We start from the raw sequence: 21,331 nt of genomic DNA on the forward strand, positions 1-21,331 counted from the left end.
TACAGCAGAGAAGGAAGCTATCCTGCAGCCCAGAACCATGTGTTGCAGCGTCTTTGGAAGTCTGTGAGGACCCACACAGTCCACTGCCCTGCTGGTGCTCACATGCCCTGGCCTCCAGGGCCAACCTCTGCCAGCTCTCTGGTACCCCTGACTCAGTGTGCTCTTGCCTCTCCACGCACCATGTGCGTCCTCCTCAGGCCACACCCACTTCCCCCCCTCCTGCAGTGCGTCTCCCAAGAGTGCAGCTGCCCACCTGCAGCCCCCATGGAAGAGGCCTGAAGGCATGCCTTTTCTTGACTACCTTGCTACCCTGCTTCACTCCCAGGTCCCTGCATCTCCCCAGAAACCGTTTCTCAGGAGCCTGCTGAGAAGCCCATTCCAAAGTTTAAGTGTTGGCTGGAGAGGCCCATGCTTCCCCAGATTTGGCTGTGGGTCTTTGACTCATTTTTACAGCCATCTCCCTTGATGCATTTCAGGCCTGCCCTCCCTGCCCCTCCGGGTATTGGTGCCCATCTGCCTGCCTCGGGTGAGTCCTGCCTGCCCTGTTTCCTCTTACTGTTCTCCTCCACCCAGGCTTCTTTCTCTCAGAGGAGGGTTGGCCATAGCAGGCAGCCAGCTCCATTAGTTTTTCCTCATAGGGAGTTCTCTGCAGCTGGAACCATGGAGAGCCAGGGCAGGTGGGGGAAGTGTCATGGGCATCTGTACTCAGCAGGATGGACCCACACCCACACCGCCCCAGGCTCCTGCCAGGCCCCAGCTGGCAGATGGGGCAACTCTGGTTGTTTCCTGAACTAAATGCAGAGATCCAGATTCTTTGGTACCTGAGGAAGAGGGACATTAGTGATGACCTTTTTCACACACACTGGGGAGCTGACCCAGGGCCAGTTTATGACACAGAGGTCTGGCTCGTGTTTATGTCAGGGTAACTTCCTTGGGTAAAATATTGGGATTTTAAAACCAGACCATGCTCTGTAAGACTAGATAGAAGCAGTTGTGTATTTTAGCCATTGATTGATTGATTGATTGATTGTCTGGGGCTGGAACCTAAAAGTACTTTACCCCTGAGCTACATACTCAGCCCTTTTTTATTTTTTACTGTGAGACAGGGTTTCACTAAGTTACTGAAGCTGACCTCAAACTTGCTGTCCTCCTGTCTCAGCCTCCCGAGTTGCTGGGATTACAGGCCTGCATGGTTATTCTATTTTAGCATTTTAGAACTAGCCTTTTTTCATGGTTGGTTTGGGTTAATTGCTCTCTGAAGTTCATGTTGAAGATAAAGTGACAAGCAGCCCTTTGAAGCAGCCCAGACTTTACTTAAGCTTCAGGACACATAGTTCTGTGCTAATATTTTTGTTTTGATGAAAAATTTTAAAATACTAAGCTCGACCCCTGCCACAAAGAACATAGAAATATTATTGTAAAGAAAGTGAATGTATTTCAATTCCTGTTCTGTGGTAGTGCTTAAATTTGTAAAGAAAATCAGAACCAAATATGCTTTAAAAGGTAGCCTCAAAAAAATGTGCATAGCTTTCTGGCTCCATAACGTGCCTCTTGGAAGCATCCAGACCCGGTTACAGCTGCTGCCACAGATTTCGCTCCTCCAGAGGCATACTTGCTGGTCCTTTTGAGTGGCATGTCTTTACAACCAAGGAGCCCTTAGGTCTGAGGACACAGTGACTGGAGACACCAGTCACAGAATGAAAACTGTCTTTTAGAAGAGACAGCCATGGTGAATGCACCAAGGGCCAGTCTTTCTGGAAGAAAACAAAGAGGCATGTTTTCTTCATGGTCACTTGGTGGCTCTTGGAAATTTCCATTGAACGTTGTGGCATTGCTCTGCCTCCTTCTTCCCTCCCTAAGGAAGGAGCTGTTGTGACCCCACACAGGCGGGGATCCTCATGGACAGGCACATCCTGCTTTCTTCAAACCTGGAGGACCTGTGCTCAGGGCTGCTTATTTTCCCGGTGGACTGTTTTCTTGTTGAGAAAACCCAAGGTTTTCCATCTCAGATGTAAAGTGTGGTTATCATCTTAGAATGTGCTGGAGGGACTTTAAAGTTACTTTGTTTTCCACTGAGGACACAGTTACTCCACAGGTCAGGTCAGGCAGTGGAATCCAGCCCCAGACTGCAGGCTCTGGGCCTGCTCCTGAGCAGTACCAGCCCGAGACCACCCGACTTGAGTGTGTTAACATTGCCCCCTCCCCTTTAGAAAGCCTGCATTAAAAATCACTGTGTATGCTTTGTGTTTCCCGGAGAAACAAAAAGATCGTGTCCGATCTGCTTTCTTCTGACTGTGAGACCTGCGGTGGTGTGTGCACACCCTCTGACCCACTCCTCCTCTCTGGAGAATACTGTATCCGAGCAGTTACTCCAGGGGGAAAGGCACATTTTTTCCCAGCCCAGAGTAGGTGCTAAGCAAACACTACAGCTATGTAAACAAGAAAGTTGTTTAGCAGGAGGAGGGGCAGCCTCGACCCCTTTGTTCCTCTGCTCTGGATGGAACATGTCTGTCATCATGCAGGCCAGCACACAGCAGGTCTTTGGGAAGCACTTACCACTCTGAGTGGTGCTCTAGCCTGCGCTAGAGGAGCCCTGGCTTGGCAGCATTTCCTCGCTGGGGGTGATGACAGGTCACTTGGACTTTGGTGACTGGGACTGATGGGTCATAGCCTCCCCCACGTGAGTAATGCAGCCTTCTGGGCACAGATTTGTTCCCCAGCAGGAGAGGCTCATCCTGGTGTGGGGTGGATCCCACCGGCATGTCCCTTTCCCTGTGCCCTTGCTGTACTGGTCACACCCACCGTTCTCTTCAGCCGAGATTTGGAAACTTGTAGCAGCTTCACCTCTCCCCCTCAGAGGTTTGTCTTCTGAGCCGGCTCACTGCAGTCACCTGCAAGATTGTGAGAACCCAGGTTCAGGAGTCAGGAGTCCTGTGTCGGATGGGCTGGAGAGCTGGCAATGGTGACTGTCATCTTAGGCCTCGCCTGCCCTGCTCAGGTGAGAGTATCAAGCACTCCTTTGTCGGAAAATAACCCAGTAAAAAAGAATTTAAATCCTTTGTGTACTTGGTCATGGTCTAAACTATTTGGACGTTGTGAGAATGTCCCCCATAGCTCATTCTTCCTAAGAAATGCTGCCTTTGCCTTCACCTCAGTTCCAGGCCCTGGTCAGGAAGCTCAGCCAGTGTCATGGTGACTTGGTCAAAGGTCAAAGGTTGTGGTCCCTACCACTGGAACTGACCCCTGACCTGCAGTAGCTCCTCTGAGTGCCAGCGAGGGGTTCCCCAGCTACTGCCCAGGGAAAGGGAAAGCTGTCTCAAGCCAGTCACGGCTGAAGAAAGTTTCAAGAATTTCACCGCACTGCCTGTGGTGCCCTCTGGCATCTTCTGTTTCACTTCATGTTTTAGGCTGTGAAGTTGATTTGGGGACCTACTAATGGGTTGTGACTATAGTTAAGGTTAGCAGTGGAGTGCTGGCCCTCCCACCAGGCAGCCAGGCCTGCTTCTGACTCTCCCCAGCTCAGCACCCCTCTCCCCCACTTTTTTTTGGTGATAGTGGTGATTGAACTCAGCCTGGTGTGTGCTGGGCAAGCACTCTACCACCGAGTCACATCCCAGCCCTTGGTATTTTTCATTTTGAAACAGGGTCTTGCCAAGTTGCCCAGGTGGTCCTCAAATTTGTGATCTTCCTGTCTCAGCCTCCCAAGTGCCTGGGATTATAGGTGTGCGCCACCACGTCTGACTCAGCGCCCTCTTTTCATGGCCAGATCCACACTGTCTGGTGTACTCAGTTCAGGCCTTCTCTCATGAACTTCTTCTGGATCTCTTAAAAGTAGCCCTTCGTGTTGTCGGCGTTCGGCTTTCTCTGCAGGCAGGGCTGTACTTCCCTTCAGCTTTTGTAGGGAGGGCCTGTGTTGCTGTTCAGCTCCACACCCACCCTCTTCTGCAACTTCCCCGGCCTGGGCTGACTGAAACCCAGCCAAGCTGTGTTCCACATGGGGGGCGGGCCTTGGACTGGACTTGGTTTTAACTTTGTGGTGGAGTGTGAGGGCCAGGAGAGGATGGCTGTCTCTTAAGAACACATTGCTGAGCACAGTGCACATGTCTATGAGCTCAACAGCTCAGGAGACTGAGGCAGGGGATTCACAAGTTTGAGCTCAGCAACGTAGCAAGATTCTGTCTCAAAATAAAAAAATGAGAAGGGCCAGGTGTGGTGGCATCTCCCTGTAACCCCAGCAGCTCGGGAGGCTTAAGGCATTCGAGGTCAGCCTCAGCAATTTAGCAGGGCCCTAAGCAACTTAGTGAGACCCTGTCTCTAAATAAAAAAAACTTTTAAAGACGGGAGGGCTGGGAATGTGGCTCAGTGGTCAAGTACCTTTGGGTTCAATCCCTAGCTCAGTGGTAAAGGACCCCTGCATTCAGATTCTCAGGACCCCCCAAAACAAACAAACAGACGAAAAAGCACATTGCTGGGCTGCGGAGATAGCTCAGCTGGTAGAGTGCTTGCCTGGCAAGCACTGAGTTCGATCCCCAGTACCGCAAAAAAAAAAAAAAAAAACATTGCTGATGAGCCTTTTAATCAGTATTGTGAAACCCCTGTATCACTGATCCCAGATGGTTAAGGTACAAATGCAGTGAGAACAGGAGTCTCTCTGACAAGGAGACCCCTTCCCCTGCTTCCTGGCCACCTCCCAACTCCAGGCATCCCTGAAACACAAGTTCTCCCCCAGCCCATTGTTTAAAAATAGAGCCCAGGTTCCATCCACTACCCACCCCCACAAAGTTGGAGAGCCAGTGTGTGACTGTGGCCTCTTCCTCCTAGACCTGACTGATGTAGCAGGTGCCAACCAGCCAGCCCTTTGTGTGCCCCTGCTGTGCCCCGCCATCTGGGCCAGCCAACTCTTCCAGAGGGGTGAATCACTTTTACAAGCCACACTGGCCAGAAAGTCTTCCTTTGGTCTTGTGGTGAATTGCCTCTCTGATGGAGAGGCTGTGAGCACATCTAACAAACAGCTCTGCTGGACTTCGGCTTTACAGAGGATTACGAGCTGGACCTAGTGTGACGTGCACCATTCAGGCGGGAAACTGAGTGGGTGCGGCTGGTGGCCGAGGTGAGTGCTGGTCTGCCCATAGCAGGTGCTGGCTTGTCAGAAGCAGAACACCGATGGGGGGACGAAGCCCTCCCTCCTGCGCTGGTGTTCTCCTGTTTGAACTTCCCTCAGGCTGTTGTCCACTGGCATTTCCCTCCTTAGCCGCAGCTCTCCTGCCTGTGAAGCGAGGGCACGGGACGCCCTGAGGACCACCAGAGTGAAATGGGCAAGATGTGTGGGGCACCCACAGGGTGTGGATGCGCTCTGTCAGGACGTGATCCTAGCTGCTGCTGCACTGTCCCCATGGCTTGGATGGGGGCAGGTGCATGTGTGACAGAGGCTTGACACAGTGTAGCACACAGAGGGAACTCATGCACTTGCCTGGGGAGGAAGTGGATGGGATTTCAGGCTCTAAATCAATGACATTCTAGCTTTGCCTGAACCAGCATGGTTTCATATTTTTATCCCAAGATTTCTTGGGTCCTCAGGAGCCTCTGGTGGGCTATTAGACCACCTGTGGCTGTAACTTCAGAGTAAGAGTGTTGGGGAGATCACCAGCACTGGGACCAGATGTCACTTCTTCCAGCCCTTGGAGCACTTAAATACTGCGCGAAAGTTGTCCCATGAGGTGGAGCAGCAACTATGGGAGACTAGTTGATGCCTTTGGCCATGACTGAGGATAGAGGAGTTGGCCTGGCCTTGTCCGAGGGGCCCAGTCCTCAGTTGGTGGCTCCTTCTGGCCCTGCACCTTATAAGTGGGTGGCATCTCGGTGTGTGTGGACTGAGTGACCAAGGGTTCCTCACAGTGCCTGCCTTGCCTTATCTGACACCACCAGTTGCCCTGAGTGATTGTGAGGAGGGGACTTTACAGTGGCTCCTGCCCCTTCACATTCCTCTTCTCCCAGCAAACTCATTGAAGTGTCCCCTGGTGTTGGGACTATGTCTCCCAGCTCCTTCCCTGCTACTCAGGAAGCACATACATGAATCATTTGCTCACTGACAAATGAAAATACAGTTTCTCGTGGGGAAGCCCAGGGGTGACCTGACAGCCTGTCCTCAGAGTCCCCAGGTGAGCCCTGCGGAGGTAGAGGGAGGCTCTGCCATAGCCTGCACCTGCCAGCTTTCGTGCTTCTGACTGTCTGGCCTCACTACCCCATGTGGGGTGGCTTTGCTGTTGGTCAGTGCTGACGGGCTGGCTGTGGTGACACCAGCGAGTGCTGTTTGGGTTCTGAAGTGGCCTGCTGCCTCCACCTCTCCCACCTGGACCTGGCACCAGTCCTAAGGGAGGAGGCTGCTCCAGACAGCTCCACCCAAGGCACAAAGATCAGGTCAGACTCTGCTTCCTGTGTTATCTGGATCCCAGAGGTCGGGAAGTGCTGCGCCTGCCCGTGTTGTGCCTGTGGTGGTGGCGTGAGTGTGTTCACTGGAATAAGCCCTCGTTTTACCATCTCTGGTTTTTTCATTTTGTCTCTGGAGATGAAACTGGAGTGATGATTCATTCACATCTCCAGAAGTCCATGTTTTTAACCTCAAGGTCAGTCCCACCCAGTAATAGGAAAGGAACGCTTCCATGGATCAGACTGCCTTGGGGACAGTGAATTTGAGAGGCTCAGACACCTGCTAGTACTGCCCTGGGCTTGAGTTTGTCGGGGGAGGGGGTTAACTACATGACTTGACCAAGGTCCTTGACACCCCATGACCTGCTCTGTTCTCCTGTGAATGGTGATGAGAACCCTCCCCTTCCAGTGCTGGTGAGAAGGGGTGTGGAGGACTCTGCACCGTGCTGGCCTCCGGGCTCCGTCTCAGGTCTTCCTTTCTTCCCTCATGACTGGTTGGCTCCCGTCTGTCAGGTGGTGAATGGGGCTGGGGAAGGACCCAAAGTTGGTTGGTGTCTTCAGAGGTGACTCTCATAGAAAGGGCAGGGGCCCTCTAGGAGGCCATGCATGTTCTGTTCATGCCCAAAGTTAGCTTCTACTTAAGTCCTATGAGATACCAAAGTCATTAGAGGGTCCCTTGGTGTTTTTTTTTTTTTTTTTTGCAAGCATATTAAGCAGGTTTTATTTAAAGGTAATAATACAGACTTCTCCCAGCAGGAAGAAGGGGGCCATGGCTGATGTTCTAAAAGTCCCTCCCTTGGTTTTTAATCCTCCTTTGTTGAGAAATAGTAGCTGTCCACTCACTGGTGGCATTTATCCTGAAATGGAGTATTTCTCAGCAATGTTTGGGTGACAGCAGGTGGCATGTATTAAATGCTTACTGGCATGCTTACTGTGCTGTGACTTCACATGGAGTCCCGTATCCAGCCTTCTGACAGCCTGGTGAAGTCAGGACAGCTACTGCCATTTTGTACTGAGGGGTCTTGGCTCACGTCAGAGACGTGGGTAGGTGAGGCATGGTCGTGGAGCTGCCCTGGGCTGGCTGTGCGGTCAGCATCGCTCCTTTCTGCACGTATCCCCAGCAGTGCCTTTGTCCCTGCCTCCACAGAAAATCAGTTGACACCGTTGGCAAGCCAAGACTCAGCAGGTCCTGCTGCTGACATGACAGAAGGCTGCCTCTGCTCTGCCTCTGCTGGGCCTCTTGTGGTGTTTCCTCCAGCACCGTCGCCCAGCCAGGTGCCATGTGAGCTGAGACCCTGCAGGACCGCAGGTGGACTGTGCGGCAGGCTGTCTGACTTTCTGGCATTCTGCAGCTGCGCCCCCTCAGCCCGTAGCCTGACGCAGTTAATCAACCCAGCTCCAGGCACTTTCTTTCAGGAAGCTGAAGGAGTGGGCAGGGGCTTCCTGGGTGTGGAGGTGAGGGCTAGAGCTGGCAGTGACCATGCGGATGAGATGAGACACCGTGAGCATAAAGTCCAGACCAGAGTAGGTGGAGGAAAAACAAGGTGCAGTAGTTCATCTGTGAGAGTTACACAAATTATCTGTTGACATAATATTTTAGGTAAATTTGTTTATTAAAGCCTTATTTTTTCTTCTTTTTCATTTATTTCCTTGTTTTTTGTGTGTTTTATTTTCTTTTTAGTGGTACTGGGGTTTAAACCCAGAGGTGCTCTACTGCTGAACTATATCCCCAGCCCTTTTTATTTTGTTTTGAGACAGGATCTTGCTAAGATGCTAAGATGCTGGGGCTGGCCTTTAACTTGAACTTTCGATTCTCCTGCCTCAGCCTCCAGGGTTGCTGGGATTATGGGCATGTGCCACCATGCCCAGCTTAACTGAAAGTATTTTTAAATTGCACCTGTGGCTTCCTTTGGGCTTCTTTTGTCAGTACTGGCCTAGAGAACCAAAGACTTAGAGAAAGAGGGTAGAAGGAACAGTTCTCCTCTGCTCACTGGGAGGACTTGAACAACAAACATGCCATTAACTGAAGTGACCAGATCTAAGTACCCCATCAAAGGAACTCGCAAGTGAGTCATCTGCTCCTCATGTGCTGCCAGTACTTAAAGAATTACCTTAAAAATGATGCAAACTGTTTCCTCTCCACCTCTAATCAGGCATCACCTTTGGTGTGGTTGGAGTGTAGTAGTTGCTGGTGTTGCAGAACTCACTTGTCAGTTCTGTGTTTCCTGACAAGCACTTACTGTGTCCCCTGCATGCTCATTATTGGGTTAAGTGCCCGAGTCCAAATTGAATAAAGACTTATCCTCTTTGGGGCCTTAAGGGGACAGTAAATAGAACCCTTTTTCTCTCCCCTGAATTCTGAAAGTTGGAAGACAGTGAGATAGATGGAGACCAAAGTATCCCCCCTGCAGTTTCTGGGATAGCCTTGCTTTGAAGGGTGCCGCTTGCTGGAAAACCCAGTGAACTTACTGAGGCTGAGCCCCTGGGTAAACTGATGGATGTTACTCTTGGTCCGGGCTACCCCTTGCCTATCGTATGGGGAACACTGAACCTGTCAGCGAGACCAGCTCGCAGATCAAGAAGCCCCCAGCTGGCTGCTTCCCTGTCTCGTGCGTGGCTCGAGTCACCAGCTCTCCCCCAGTGTGACCACCATCTCCACCCCCGATAATAGGTCGGTGATGCCTGCTTCTGCATTCACGTAAACAGAATGGATGTACAATGTACCTTTCTGTGTCTCGCTTTTCTCCACCATGAGGTCAGCTGGTCTCTGCACAGAACTCATTGTGTGAAGCTGCCTGATCCCCCCATTCTGCCACATACAGGCCCTCAGGTAGTGCTGCCTAGAATGTTCTAGTACTTGTCTTATAGACTGAGGGCCTGGGGAGCATGGGAGGGTCAGCTGTGGCTGTGAGCAAGCAGCTGTGGGAGGGCCTGCCTCACTTGCATCCTTGCCATTGCTCCACATCTCCAGCGTCCTCTCAATCCACTCGGGCATGTGTCTAATGGCGACTCCACTGTGTTTCTAATGCCTGGTTTCCTGATGACAAAGGCAGTTGCACACCTTGCGTGTACTTATCAGCCATTTGGGTGTCAGCTGTTATGTCTCCAATTCTGAATGTGTTTTGATCCTCGCAGTTGTGCACATACACGCAAGATGGTTCTGTCAAATTGGAGCCCTGACCCCCGGCACAGCCTGGCTTCTTCACAGATGCCAGCATCCTGTACCTGACCTCTTCTGCAGCTGCCCAGAGCCTTGCTGCTGACTGCACCCAGCCCGGCCTGGCACAGGGCAGCTTGCCAATCTTTCATCGAACTTTGGATGCTCATCCTCTTCAACCCAGCAGTTCCAGTTCTCGGTCTGTTTCATTGCATAAGTGCACAGAGGCAGGCGTGTGAGTGTGAATCAGCACAGTGTTGTGTGAGAGCCAAGGGCAGAATCCATTCAGCTAGGAGACTGACTGCTGGTTGCATGGTCTAGCATTCAGTCATTGGCTGCACTACTTGGGGAATGCTCACAGTGATCGTTAAGACAAAAAGATAAGCAAAGACTGGGTACAGTGACCCACGCCTGTAATCCCAGCAACTTGGGATGCCAAGGCAGGACGATTGCAAGTTCAAGACCACCTTGAGCAAGTTAGGGAGACCCTGTCTCAAGAATAAAAAGGACTGGGGATGAAGCTCAGTAGTAGAGCATTACCCTAGCATGGGACAGGGCCTTGGATTCCATCCCTAGCACCTAAAAAAAAAAAAACAGCTTTGCCATATTGGAGTTATGAAGGATTTTCACTTTCTGTTGTATTTTTTCAGTGTTTAGATTTTTATGAGATTGTTTTAACTTTGTTGTTGAGAAAGAAAAAAAAAAACTTCATGTAGTATTTTCATCAGCACTGTCCATGGTGGCAGTGGAGTTGATGAACAAACAAGGGATAAAATGAACAGAATTCCAGGTCAGAGAGCCTTTGGTGTTGCAAAACTTCAGATACTGTTTTCCCTCTGTTTTAACATGAATAATTCTATGTTAAGTAGCACAGAGGATCTTTTAATGTGAAAACTGTTAGGAAGAAATGAAACACCAGGTTGCTTTTGGCTCTACCTGACTGGACTATTTTTAGCTTTTGCCTTATTAAGAGTCAGTAGAGCCCTGGCAGTGTGATCAGATGACAGTCACACAGCCTCTATGGTGTTTCAGGCCACTTTGCTCCCTCCTTTACACACATGCTGACATTTATCCTCTGCCACCACCCAAGAAGGAACTCAGTCTGCTATAGGTGAGAAGTGAGAGAGGTCCAGGGAAGAGAACAGTTTGTCCAGTTAGTGGCCATGCTCCAGTTAAACTAGATTTCCTGGCTCTGTGGCCATGTGCTTCCTGTGGTAACCACGACCCCCTCCACCCACCTCCTAGCCTTCAGCCTCACTTTGCAGTCCGTGAGGTATCAGACAAGTGAACATACTTTTCCCCAAATCTTTATATCACAGTTCTTCCCAATACTCTCAAGTCACCTCTCTACAACAGTGTCCTGGAGAGTGGGGGATGGGGATTAAGTGGGCCATCTGTAGACCCCTCCCAAGGCTGCAGCTCTGAGCCCAGTGTATGTTAGATAAGCAGATATTTTCTACCCTGAGTTTCTCAGGTTGAATGTAGTCATTGTGGAACTGCCTCAAAGTGTCATCCACCATGAACTTGGCTCTGTGTGGGTGATGTGTAGAGACTCGCCCATCCCGTGATGAAATTAAGCTCTGACAGAAACCCCTGCTAAGTTGGGATCCCAGCTGCTGCTGCAAGTGACATTTGGAAGAGGGCTGGTCCATGTGCACATTTGTCAGCAACAGGCAGATGGCGGTTAGGCCTGATTGAGGGGTGAATTGAAGATCTAAGAATGGAATATTAGCACCTGGCAGACCACTTTGGAAGAAGGTGGAGTCTTCATGTGGTTTTGTCCTGCTTGGGTTTTTGCTGAGACACAAGTGTGTGAGCAGGCCACGGGGCCTCCCCCAGGCTCCCCTTTCCCTCTGGGTGGAGGGACTGCAGCCCTTGCCGGTTGTCCAAGGACATGCCTGTTACTGGTAGCCACAGGCGTGTATGCAGAAATCATTTATGATGTCACGTACGTGAAGAGGTGACGAGCAGCTGAGCCTCTGGCCTTTTCCAAGTGGCAGTGGGGCTTTTACCACTGACCTTTCAGGTTGCTGTTACATGTTTGGAGGCCACAGTAAGATACCCCAGTTTTCCAGTTTGAGTACTGGACCGTGAAGGTGCTTTTGTTTCCTGTGGCTGGACAGGGTGCACGTGAAGACCTGTGTGTCTGGTGTTGGTTAAGGTATGGAGCGCCTGTGTCTACCCGACTCCCCCACCCCTGCTAGGAGGACTGTAAAGTGGCTCAGCCACTGTGGGGAACCATTTGATCATATCTGCAAGTTCAATATAGCACATGTCCTACAGCCCAGCAGTTTTACCACAAGAGGACTCCAGCACGTGTCCAGGAGACACATCTGAGAATGTTCACAGCAGCATTGTTTACAAAAGCTAGAATACTGTAAACAAACCGGTGTCCATGGCAGGAGAGCAGATAAATGAAAGAGGTATTGTGGAATCTGTGGAAAGCACAAGTACTGACGCGTCAGGATAGCTAGACGTCAGTCCTCCTGTCGGGGAACCGTGAGAGTGAGTCTTTACTGTGCATTGCTCATGTGGAGTCGCAGACCTACAGACTAAACCCCACGTGCAGATACAGACCGTCACCAGAGCTGGTCAGCGCCAATCCTGAGCAGGCATCGACGTAGCACCTGCATTCCCCTTCAGAGCCTTGTGTAAACTGTAGGTTAAACACAGGTTCAGTTCCTCACCCATAGGAGCCACCACGACTTCTGTGTTGCTGAGATGTAGACCATTTCATTTTTGTGGAACCTTCTGGAAAATGCATGGATTTGAATCATCATTTGTACTTTGTATATGTGTGATATGAAATCCTTAAAATTTTTGTTTTGAAATGTAGTTTTATTCATCCATAAAAAATGAAATTATGTGATTTGCAGGAAAACAGATGGAACTGGAAATCATTATGTTAAGTGAAATAAGCCAAACTCAGAAGGTCAAGGGTTGTATGTTCTCTCTCATATGTGGAAGCTAGAGAGGAAAAGGGAGATCAGTAGAGGAAAGGGACCAGGGGGTGAGAGGAGGAGAGGGAGGGGCTAACGTTAAGGAGTGATGTTGACCAAATTATGCTGTTATATTGTGTGCAGGTATGAATATGTAACAACAAATCCCATTATTATGTACAGCTATAATGCACCAACAAAAAAACTTGGAAAAAAATCTTGTTTTGAGTTGGGTACCATAGCACACTCCTATAATTCCAGGTACTCAGGAGGCTAAGACAGGAGGATCGCAGTTCAAGGTTGGCCTAGGCAACTTAGCAAGATCCTGTCTCAAATTTAAAAAATAATAAGAGGGATGGGGGTATAGCTCAGTGGGAGAGCACCTCTGTGTTCAATTCCCAGTAATACCAAAAAATAAAGATTAAAAAACTAATTTTTAAAAATTTCAGTACTATAAAATCTTTAAAGAGACACATTTACAAACTGGTGTGTTTTGTGAGAACTCAGGGAGCAATGGGAGAAAGCGGGGAAATCTGCCCAAGACCACAACAGCGTGGGAGCACCTCCTTGGCCTCACTCTCCGCCCCAGCCATTGCTGTGGAGGGCAGAGGCAGGTAGTGTGCTCCTGGGCCTATGTGTGCAGCTGCTGGCAGGACCACTCTGACAGCTGTATTCCCGTGAATGCCACTTGCTGCCCCTTGCCCCCTGCTACCAATGGCATCACAAAGGTGCTTCTCCAGCACCCAGCTGCATAGTTTAAAGGACCTTGAAAATCACCTGACACCTGTGCCGCCAACCTTTTGTTTCAAGGAGAAGCTGACAAAGAGCCTCATGTCAGAATCTGGCCTAGTTCTGCCACCCTTGATTTCCAGAGTTGAGTAGGTGGGTTGTCAATTACAAAGATTTTCCTTTCTCTCCCTGCTGTATTGCATCTGTGCCAGTGCTGGCTTCTTTGTGGCCACTGAATACCCTGAGGAGAGAGCTTGGCTGGTGATGTCCTCACACTGCCTGTGGGTGCCACCAAGGCTTCCCCACTGTTCCCCAAGACAGATGCGACTGCAGGGCAGAGTGAGGAGAGCACTCTCACCTTCCTGGGTCTGCAGCTCACAAGTAGAACTGCCCTTGCTTGGTCCCTGGGTCACAATGTGGGCCAGCCTGCCCTTGGCATTGTCCCAAGAGGGTGTTTCTTGCCTGCCTAGGTCATGAAGGCAGGGTTGTATGTCTGGCCAGCTCCTCAGCCCCATGCCTGCCCCAGGCTCTGACCAGACTGTACATCCTGCTCTGGTCCCCGTTTGTCTGCCTTGCTCTCCCTGCTTCTACTCTTGGGCAGATGAATGGGTTGACCTCACATCCCACCTGGTCTGTGGGCCTACTTGGTGATGTGCCTATCTTCTAGGGACCTTGTGAGGCTGGTGTCTGAAGGGGTAGGATGGGGCAGCAGTAAGATGGGTACTGAAGTTACATCCAAGAGGGAAGTGGATTAACAGGCATATGGAAGAGATGAGTGGACCCTCATTTACTCAGGAGAGTGAGGTAAGTGTTCAGTGCTGCAGAATAACCTGATAAGATCAGTAAGCACTGCTGCCTGGTATTAAGCAGGTACCCTGTGCTCGGCACTTGGCTAATTACAGGTGCTCCTTGACTTTCCATGGAGTTTAATCCCAGTAAACCCATCACAAAAATATGCAGGCGAGGCACTTAACTTACACAACAGCCTAGCCCCATCTACCATGACCACGCCCAGGACATTTTCCTTAGCCTGCAGTTGGACAGCATCATCTAACACACAGCTTGCTTTATAATAGAGTGTCAAGTGTCTCATGCAATTTATTGAATACCCATATTCACAAAATGCTGTCCACATGGTTCGTGCTGGTCGCTTCTCTCATACTGGTGTGACTGGCCCAGGGCTGTGACTGGCCACCTGGCCCAGCCTGTACCACACACTGCAGGCCAGAAAAGCATCACCAGTGAAGTAGGTTTGTCCTGCATGCATTCAGCACAAGTAGAAACCCATTTACCCATGTCACTTCAAGGACAGTCATTCCAGCCCCACTTTCAGGACAAAGCTGAAGAGTTAGAGGAGCAATGTCCTAAGTATTTCAGCCCAGGCAGCCTGACTGTGTGCATGCTGTGTTAACCACCACATGATTTTGACTATAAAGTGGGAATGTCAACTGTAAATGGGGCCCACCCAGGCAGGCAGAAGCAGAGGCAGAGGGAAGCTGGGAAATCACACTGTCCCAGCTCACCTGCTCCAAATCTCTGGGATGTAGGCTGGTGCCAAAAGCCCCTCCTGACCCTGGGAGCCAGTCCAGGTGACCAGCCAGGTGCACTGCTTCCTGGGAACCAGTGTCCACATCTGGGGTCCAGGAAAGTCTTCCTGCAGCTGTGGCCAGTACCTACCTGCCCTCTTCTAAGTGTTCTAGGCTCCTGGATAACTTGCACAGGGCAGATAGTTTATCTGTTCCTGTTTGGCCAACTGAAAGGTCTTTGACAAAAAAGAATTGAACTTTGACCTTATTAGGTCATGCGCAATGATCATGGACACAGCTGCAGCCCTATGGTACAGAGTGCAGTGTCATCTGTGTTTGTGTATGTACATGTGCGCACACTAGGTCATTTATTTGGAGAAGTTTTTTCCCTGGAAAATTTGATGGAATGCTTTTTATCTTTAAAAATTTAGATACTTTTCCATTGCATAGGATGGTGTTTTATTCTTTAACTGTCAGCCAATTTTAGATAATTTCTGGGTTCCTTTGCTCTTGCTAAAAGAAGCAATCTCTTTTCTGGTGTTCATTCCGTTTGGTTGACTTGCCCATTTGTCATTGAGCATCTTCCCTGGGGTCAGATACAGTGTCAGCACTGGGAAAACAGGCATGAACAACCCGGGTGCTGCCCTCAGGACACTCGCTTTCTTGGGAGGAGACAAATGCATAATTCAGTCAATTAATAAGATGGTTTCAGGCTCTGGAAAGTGGTGGTAAACGGTGAGACAGAGGGAGAATACCCAACTCTACTAAGATACGTTCATCTATCACGTGGTCCACTCATGTTAAATGTGCACTTGAATGTCCTTTTAATAATTCACTGGGTTATGCGACCAGCACGAGATTCTAATTTTAGAATATGTTTGTCTCCACCAGAAGAATCCCCAGACCAGTCAGCTGTCACACTCCCTCCTACCCTTCCCCCAGTCTTACACAACCACCAGTTTACTTTCTGTCTCTATAGGTCTGCTCTTCTGGACATTTTAGATAAAAGGAATTGTATAATATATGGCCTTTCGTGACTGGCAGCCATCACTTAGCATAATGTTTTCAAGATTCATCCATGTTGTGGCATGAGTCAGTGTTTAATTTCCTTTTAATTACTGAATAATATCCCCTTATATGAACATAACACATTTTATTTATTCTTTCATGGACATGTTTCCACCGATATGAAAAGTGCTGCTTTGGACTTGTGGCTGTATGTTTTCATTTCTCCTGGACATATGCTTAGGAGTAGAATTGCTGGGTCAGCCAGGCACAGTGGCACACACCTGTAATCCCAGCAGCTCGGGGAGGCTGAGGCAGGAGGACTGCAAGTTCAAAGCCAGCCTCAGCAACATAGTGAGATCCCATCTCTAAATAAAATATAAAAAAAGGTCTGGGGATGTGGCTCAGTAGTTGAGTGCCCCTGAGTTCAATTCCTGGTGAAAAAAAAAATTGCTGGGTTATATGTGAGGAGCTGCCGGATGCCCCCAAAGCAGTGTCTGAGACTGCCAGTTTCTCCAGTCCTTAGCCATGCTTGGCATTGTCTTCTCTATTTTTTTTTATACCTGGGTACCTGTGAGGTGGTAACTTACATTAGTTTTACAACTTATATTTCCCTAAGGAGCAGTGATGTTGACCATCTTCCCACATGCTTATTGCCAAATTGTGCATCTTCTTTGGAGAAATGCCTGTTTGAGTCCTTTGTTCATTTTAAATTGGGTTATCTATTGTTGGGTTGTAAAAATTCTTTGAATTTCTTTCTCTCTCTCCCTCCCTCCCTCCCTCTCACCCTCTCTCCCTCTCTCCCTCTCTCCTTCTCTCCTTCTCCCCCTCTCCCCCTCTCCCTCTTTCCCTCTCTCTCTTTTCCTCTCTCTCTCCTTCTACCTCTCCCTCTCCCTCTCTCCCTTATATTTCTTTCTCTTGCTCTTTTAAAAATTTTTTTAGTTGTAGATGGATGCAATGCCTTTATTTAATTTATTTATTCTTATGTGGTGCTGAGGATCAAACCCAGAACCTCACGTACACTAGGCAAGCGCTCTGCCACTGAGCCACAGCCCAGCCCTTGGCTCTTTTTTCTTTGCTTTGCTGGGAATCAAATGCAGGACTTCATGCGTGCCAGGCAAGCGCTCTGCCTCTGAGCTGTGTTCCCAGTCCCTCCAATTCCGCATACAGCCCTTATCAGATAGAAGACTCGCAGATGCTTTCTCCCCTCCTGCAGGTCGTCTTGCCACTTTCTTGATGGAACCATTGCAGAAAAAGTTTTTGATTTTGTTGAAGTCTGCTTTATCTGTTACTCCTGTTGCTTGTGCTTTTGCCATTGTGTCTAAGAATACGTGGTCAAATACAAGGTCACAAAAACTCCAGTGTTTTCTTCTAAGAATTTTATGGCTTCAAGTCTTGGGATAGGTCTTGCATTTACTTGCTCATGTGTACAGGTGGTGTGATACAGGGGCCCAGGTTCATCTTCTGTATGTGATGTTTCATCATCCCAGCACCATTTGTTAAAAAGACCCTTCTTCCCCACACTGTTTGTCTTGGCTTCCTGGTTGAAAATCAATTGGTTGAAAATCATGCAAGTTTATTTCTGGACCCCCAGTTCTATTCCATTGATCTACATATCCCATGTAGTCCCATGCCATCTTCGTTAGCATGGCTCGCTAACAGTTTTTAGGCTGAGAAATGTGAGTCCTCCATTTTGGTTCTTCTCTGGGACTTCTTTGGCTATTCTGGATCACTTATATTTCCATACTGATTTTAGAGTGAGCCTGCCCATTCCTACAAGAGAGCCAGCTGGGGTTCTCATAGGACCCATAAGCTGTCATGCAGGGAGTATTGACCTCCTGACAACAGTAAGCCTGGATCCATGGAAGAGGACACCCTTCCATCCACTTAGGTTGTCTTTGATTTCTTTCAGCGATATTTTATAATTTTCAGTGTGTAAGTCTTACATTTATTTGGTTAAAACTGTGCCTGAGTATTTTATTCTTTTTGATGATATCAGATGAAATAGTATACTTTGTTATTATATTTGTCTAAATAATATAACATATTTATAATAATATATAAATAAATTATATGTAGTTATATTATTTATAACAATATATATGTATTATGTTATAAATAAAAATTATAATAGTATATTATTTATAAATAGTATTATTTATGATATCAAGTGATATTTGATGATATAAATGCAAGCTTTAAAATTTTTACTTTGGAATGTTCTGTTTCCTCTATAAATAAACAGTTTGGTTTTTGTGTATTGATCTTGTCCTGTGACTTTACTGGGTTTATGGGTAGTAATCGTTGTTTTGTTGTTCACAGTGCTGGGAAGAGCCCACAGCCTCAGACATGCTAGGCAAGTGCTCCTCTGTTGTGCTGCCCCCGCAGCTCAGTTCTGTTTTCCAGTGGATTGTTTGAGGGCTTCCATACACATAGTCACATTGTCTACAAATAGTTTTGCATGTCCACTTCCAGTCTGGATGCCTTTTATATTCTTCTCCTGCCTAATTTCCCTGCAGTAATCTGCAATGCAGTGTCAGGTCAGAATAATGAGAGCAGATGTCCTAGTCTCATCCGGATCATAGCAGGAGAGCATCCAGCATTTTGCCAAGGCCCAGAGGGTTTGAGCACCGTGTTTCTAGTTCAGTCTCCACTACCAGCCCTGGGGCTGGCCCTTGTTGCTTGAGGCAGTTCCCTACACCAAAGGACGAGGAGTTGGACTTGGAAGACCCCCCTTGCTAGTTCTTACATCTTGCACTTATGTGATTCTACCTGTATTCCTTCTTCGTAGCTAGTTCCCTTGGCCATGGGTTAGATCATCAAACAAACTGAAAAGGACACTTGGACATATTTCAAGTCCTTTCTCCAGTTTTGACTGGCTTTGGTGTCCCCATTCTGAACAACCTATCCTAGTTGGAAATTGGAAAATTGAAACATGAACAGAGCAGAGATTTTTTTTTTCCTTTTTGTGGTACTGACAATAGAACCCAGGGCCTTGCTCCCCCTAGGCAAGTGCTCTGCCTCTGAGCTACACCCAGCCCCAGAAAAGGCTCAGTGGGTGCATATTTCCTTTCCTTTGAATCCCTGGTCAGAGAGAGAGTGCAGTGAGGACACTGCTCTCTCCCCAGCAGCTCCGCAGCCACAGCCTCCCGGCCTCCACCCTCTAACGGTCAGTCCCTCTGTGTTCTCAGACTCCCAGCGCTCTCACCTCTCCTCCTTCACCATGAAGCTGATGGACAAATTCCACTCGCCCAAAATCAAGAGAACACCATCAAAGAAGGGAAAGCCCGCCGAGGTGTCTGTGAAGATTCCAGAGAAGCCTGTGAACAAAGTAAGCTGCCTCTCCAGGTGTCCGTCCTGCCCTCTCCTGCAGCCCGCAGTCAGAGTGGTGCTGTTTGTAGGTGCGCTCCCTGGGCCTCCTTTAGACAGTGCCATATCAGTCAGCTAGTTGGCTAGGACATCCTCCCTTCCGAGCTGTGTCTTCCTCTGGGCACTATGCTCACACCCTGGATGCTGCCTCCTGCCCAAGGTCCCCTCATTACCCCAGGCACACTCACACTTGGGAAGTGTGTGATGTCCAGAACGCCCACCACTTGACTTTAGGGCTCTGAAACATGCAGACCCCTGGGACCCAACCAGAGACGTCCTCATGCTCTAGTAACCTCAGCAGGGCCAGCCAGCCAGGATGTGGAGCTGCTGTTGCTTTTCACCAGCCCCCCTTCAGCTTGCCACGGCCATTTCAAGCTCTGTAGGAATCCAGGTTTCCTCTCTTCCAGGAGGCAAGAGACAGATTTCTGCCAGAGGGCTACCCTATCCCCTTGGATCTGGAGCAGCAGGCAGTAGAATTTATGTCCACCAGTGCTGTGGCTTCCAGGTCTCAGAGGCAGAAGGTCAGTGTGACATTAAGAACAATTGGTTTTGCCTTGCCTTCTACTGCAGCAGCCTGGCCCTTGGTTTGGGGATGAGAACACCTCTCTTGCAGTATCATTGTTTCTGACTGGGTGGCGACTGGGCTGCAGTGTACAGAAGAATGCACAGGGCCTTGGGTACAGGGAGTGTTTATCCAAGCTCCCCTGGGTTGTGGAGAGAATTCAGTACTCCACAGAAATTTGGGGTCCTCTCCAGGGGTGGTGTGGGTGTGCTGCTTGGACCCAGTGGGCTCAGGGGAATGTGGGTGAGCCTTTCCTCTTGCGAGCAGCTATTCTTTCCTTAAATTGCTGAGACAGGGTGAGTAGTTCAGCAGGGAGACTTGGAAAGCCTTCGGACACTGTCCGAGCCATTTGCAAGGATTGGGGCGGGGCAAGGCCAAGTGCTCTGGGGCCAGGACTCTGCTGCCAATGGTGCTGTGGCCTTTTCCTGGCCTGTGCTCAGTGCTCGACACATGTTCTCTTCCTTCATCTTCTTAGCGGCTGTAACAGGTGAGAATCTGTTTTGCTGTAAAGGAAACGGTCTGTAGAGATATGAAGCATTTAGCCAGTCACCCAGCGATAAAGGTGTGGTGAAGTCAAGATTTGGGCACAGGCCATCCTCTGTCAACCTGAATTATCTGATGCTACATTTCTTTTTTAAAAAAGGAAGACAGTTTATTTTTTAATGTCTCACACACTTAAATACTGATCCTGTTGAACTTAAATAAAATAAATTACCCATGTAAAGTGAAATCAAACTTTATAGACAAATTGGTCCTTAATCCTCTGGTGATTCTCCAAAGGGATCTTATTATGTAACTTTTGTCACAGCCACCAGTTAAGTGCAAGTGACAAATACTATCCCGTTGTTTAAACACAAAATCATTGAATTTTGCAATTTGTCTACTCTTGGTTTTCCTGTTGGCCAGCAACATATCTTAAAAGCCTAGTTAAAAGCAGAGAAAATAAGATCTTTAAATCAAAAAATCTCTTGTAGAATACCAGTTTTTTTCTGTGCAATTCATTAACACAAGGAGCCTGAGAGCTCGAGGGAGGCCTCACCTGCCAGAGGCCTGGATTCCCGGGAAAGCAGAGCGGGCAGCACTGCTTGGCCCCGGCCTTGGCTGTTTTTGTCTGCTCAGTGGCTCTCAGAGTGTTGGCCTCCAAGGAGAGTAAGTGTCATCCGACACTAGTCCAGGCAGATCAGAGTAAAGTGGTTTACTAACAACTTTGCCCGGCTGCTGAACTTGGCAAACACATCCATTCAATTCTTGAATTTCCCCTCTTTATTCTTTATCCCAGGAGAGGTCATGGAGGAAAATGTGATATGGAAGCACCCCTCGCATAGTGCAGCACCTGCAAACCCCAGGGGACATTTGGTAGTATCTGGGGACATTTCTAATTGTCAGCACAGGAGAGTGAAGCAGGCACTACTGGGCATCTAGTTGGGATGGGACAGTACTGAGCAGGGAAGCACATCAGTAGTGCCAGAGGCTGCAGGTGTGACCCTCCCCAAGGAGGACTGCTGGCCTGTTCCACCTGCCTGCAACGCATGAGAGCAGGCTTGCTGCCTAGTGGCAGCTGCAGGGGTCTGCCCCCTGTCAGAGACCTCTGTGGGGTCTGTCAGCCATCTTGTCTGCC

At 48.9% G+C, this 21,331-nt stretch overlaps 1 protein-coding gene across 10 annotated transcripts in view; it reads left to right on the top strand.

Annotated features, from left to right (window-relative positions):
* The window catches only part of Rapgef1 (Rap guanine nucleotide exchange factor 1), a 120,692-nt gene that overhangs the window by 44,183 nt on the left and 55,178 nt on the right, over nt 1–21,331 (top strand). For 6 of the 10 annotated variants that reach the window (XM_047525386.1, XM_047525388.1, XM_047525387.1 and 3 more), the window contains exons 2-3: nt 18,974–19,113; nt 19,559–19,672. In XM_047525386.1, the coding sequence (XP_047381342.1) occupies nt 18,974–19,113; nt 19,559–19,672 (254 nt within the window). The remainder of the gene's footprint in view (nt 1–18,973; nt 19,114–19,558; nt 19,673–21,331) is intronic. The other 4 variants (XM_047525389.1, XM_047525391.1, XM_047525394.1 and 1 more) reach the window with 1 other exon arrangement.

Source organism: Sciurus carolinensis, chromosome 14 (genome assembly GCF_902686445.1).
Source record: "Sciurus carolinensis chromosome 14, mSciCar1.2, whole genome shotgun sequence".
In the NCBI taxonomy this organism is placed as follows: Eukaryota; Metazoa; Chordata; class Mammalia; order Rodentia; family Sciuridae; genus Sciurus; species Sciurus carolinensis.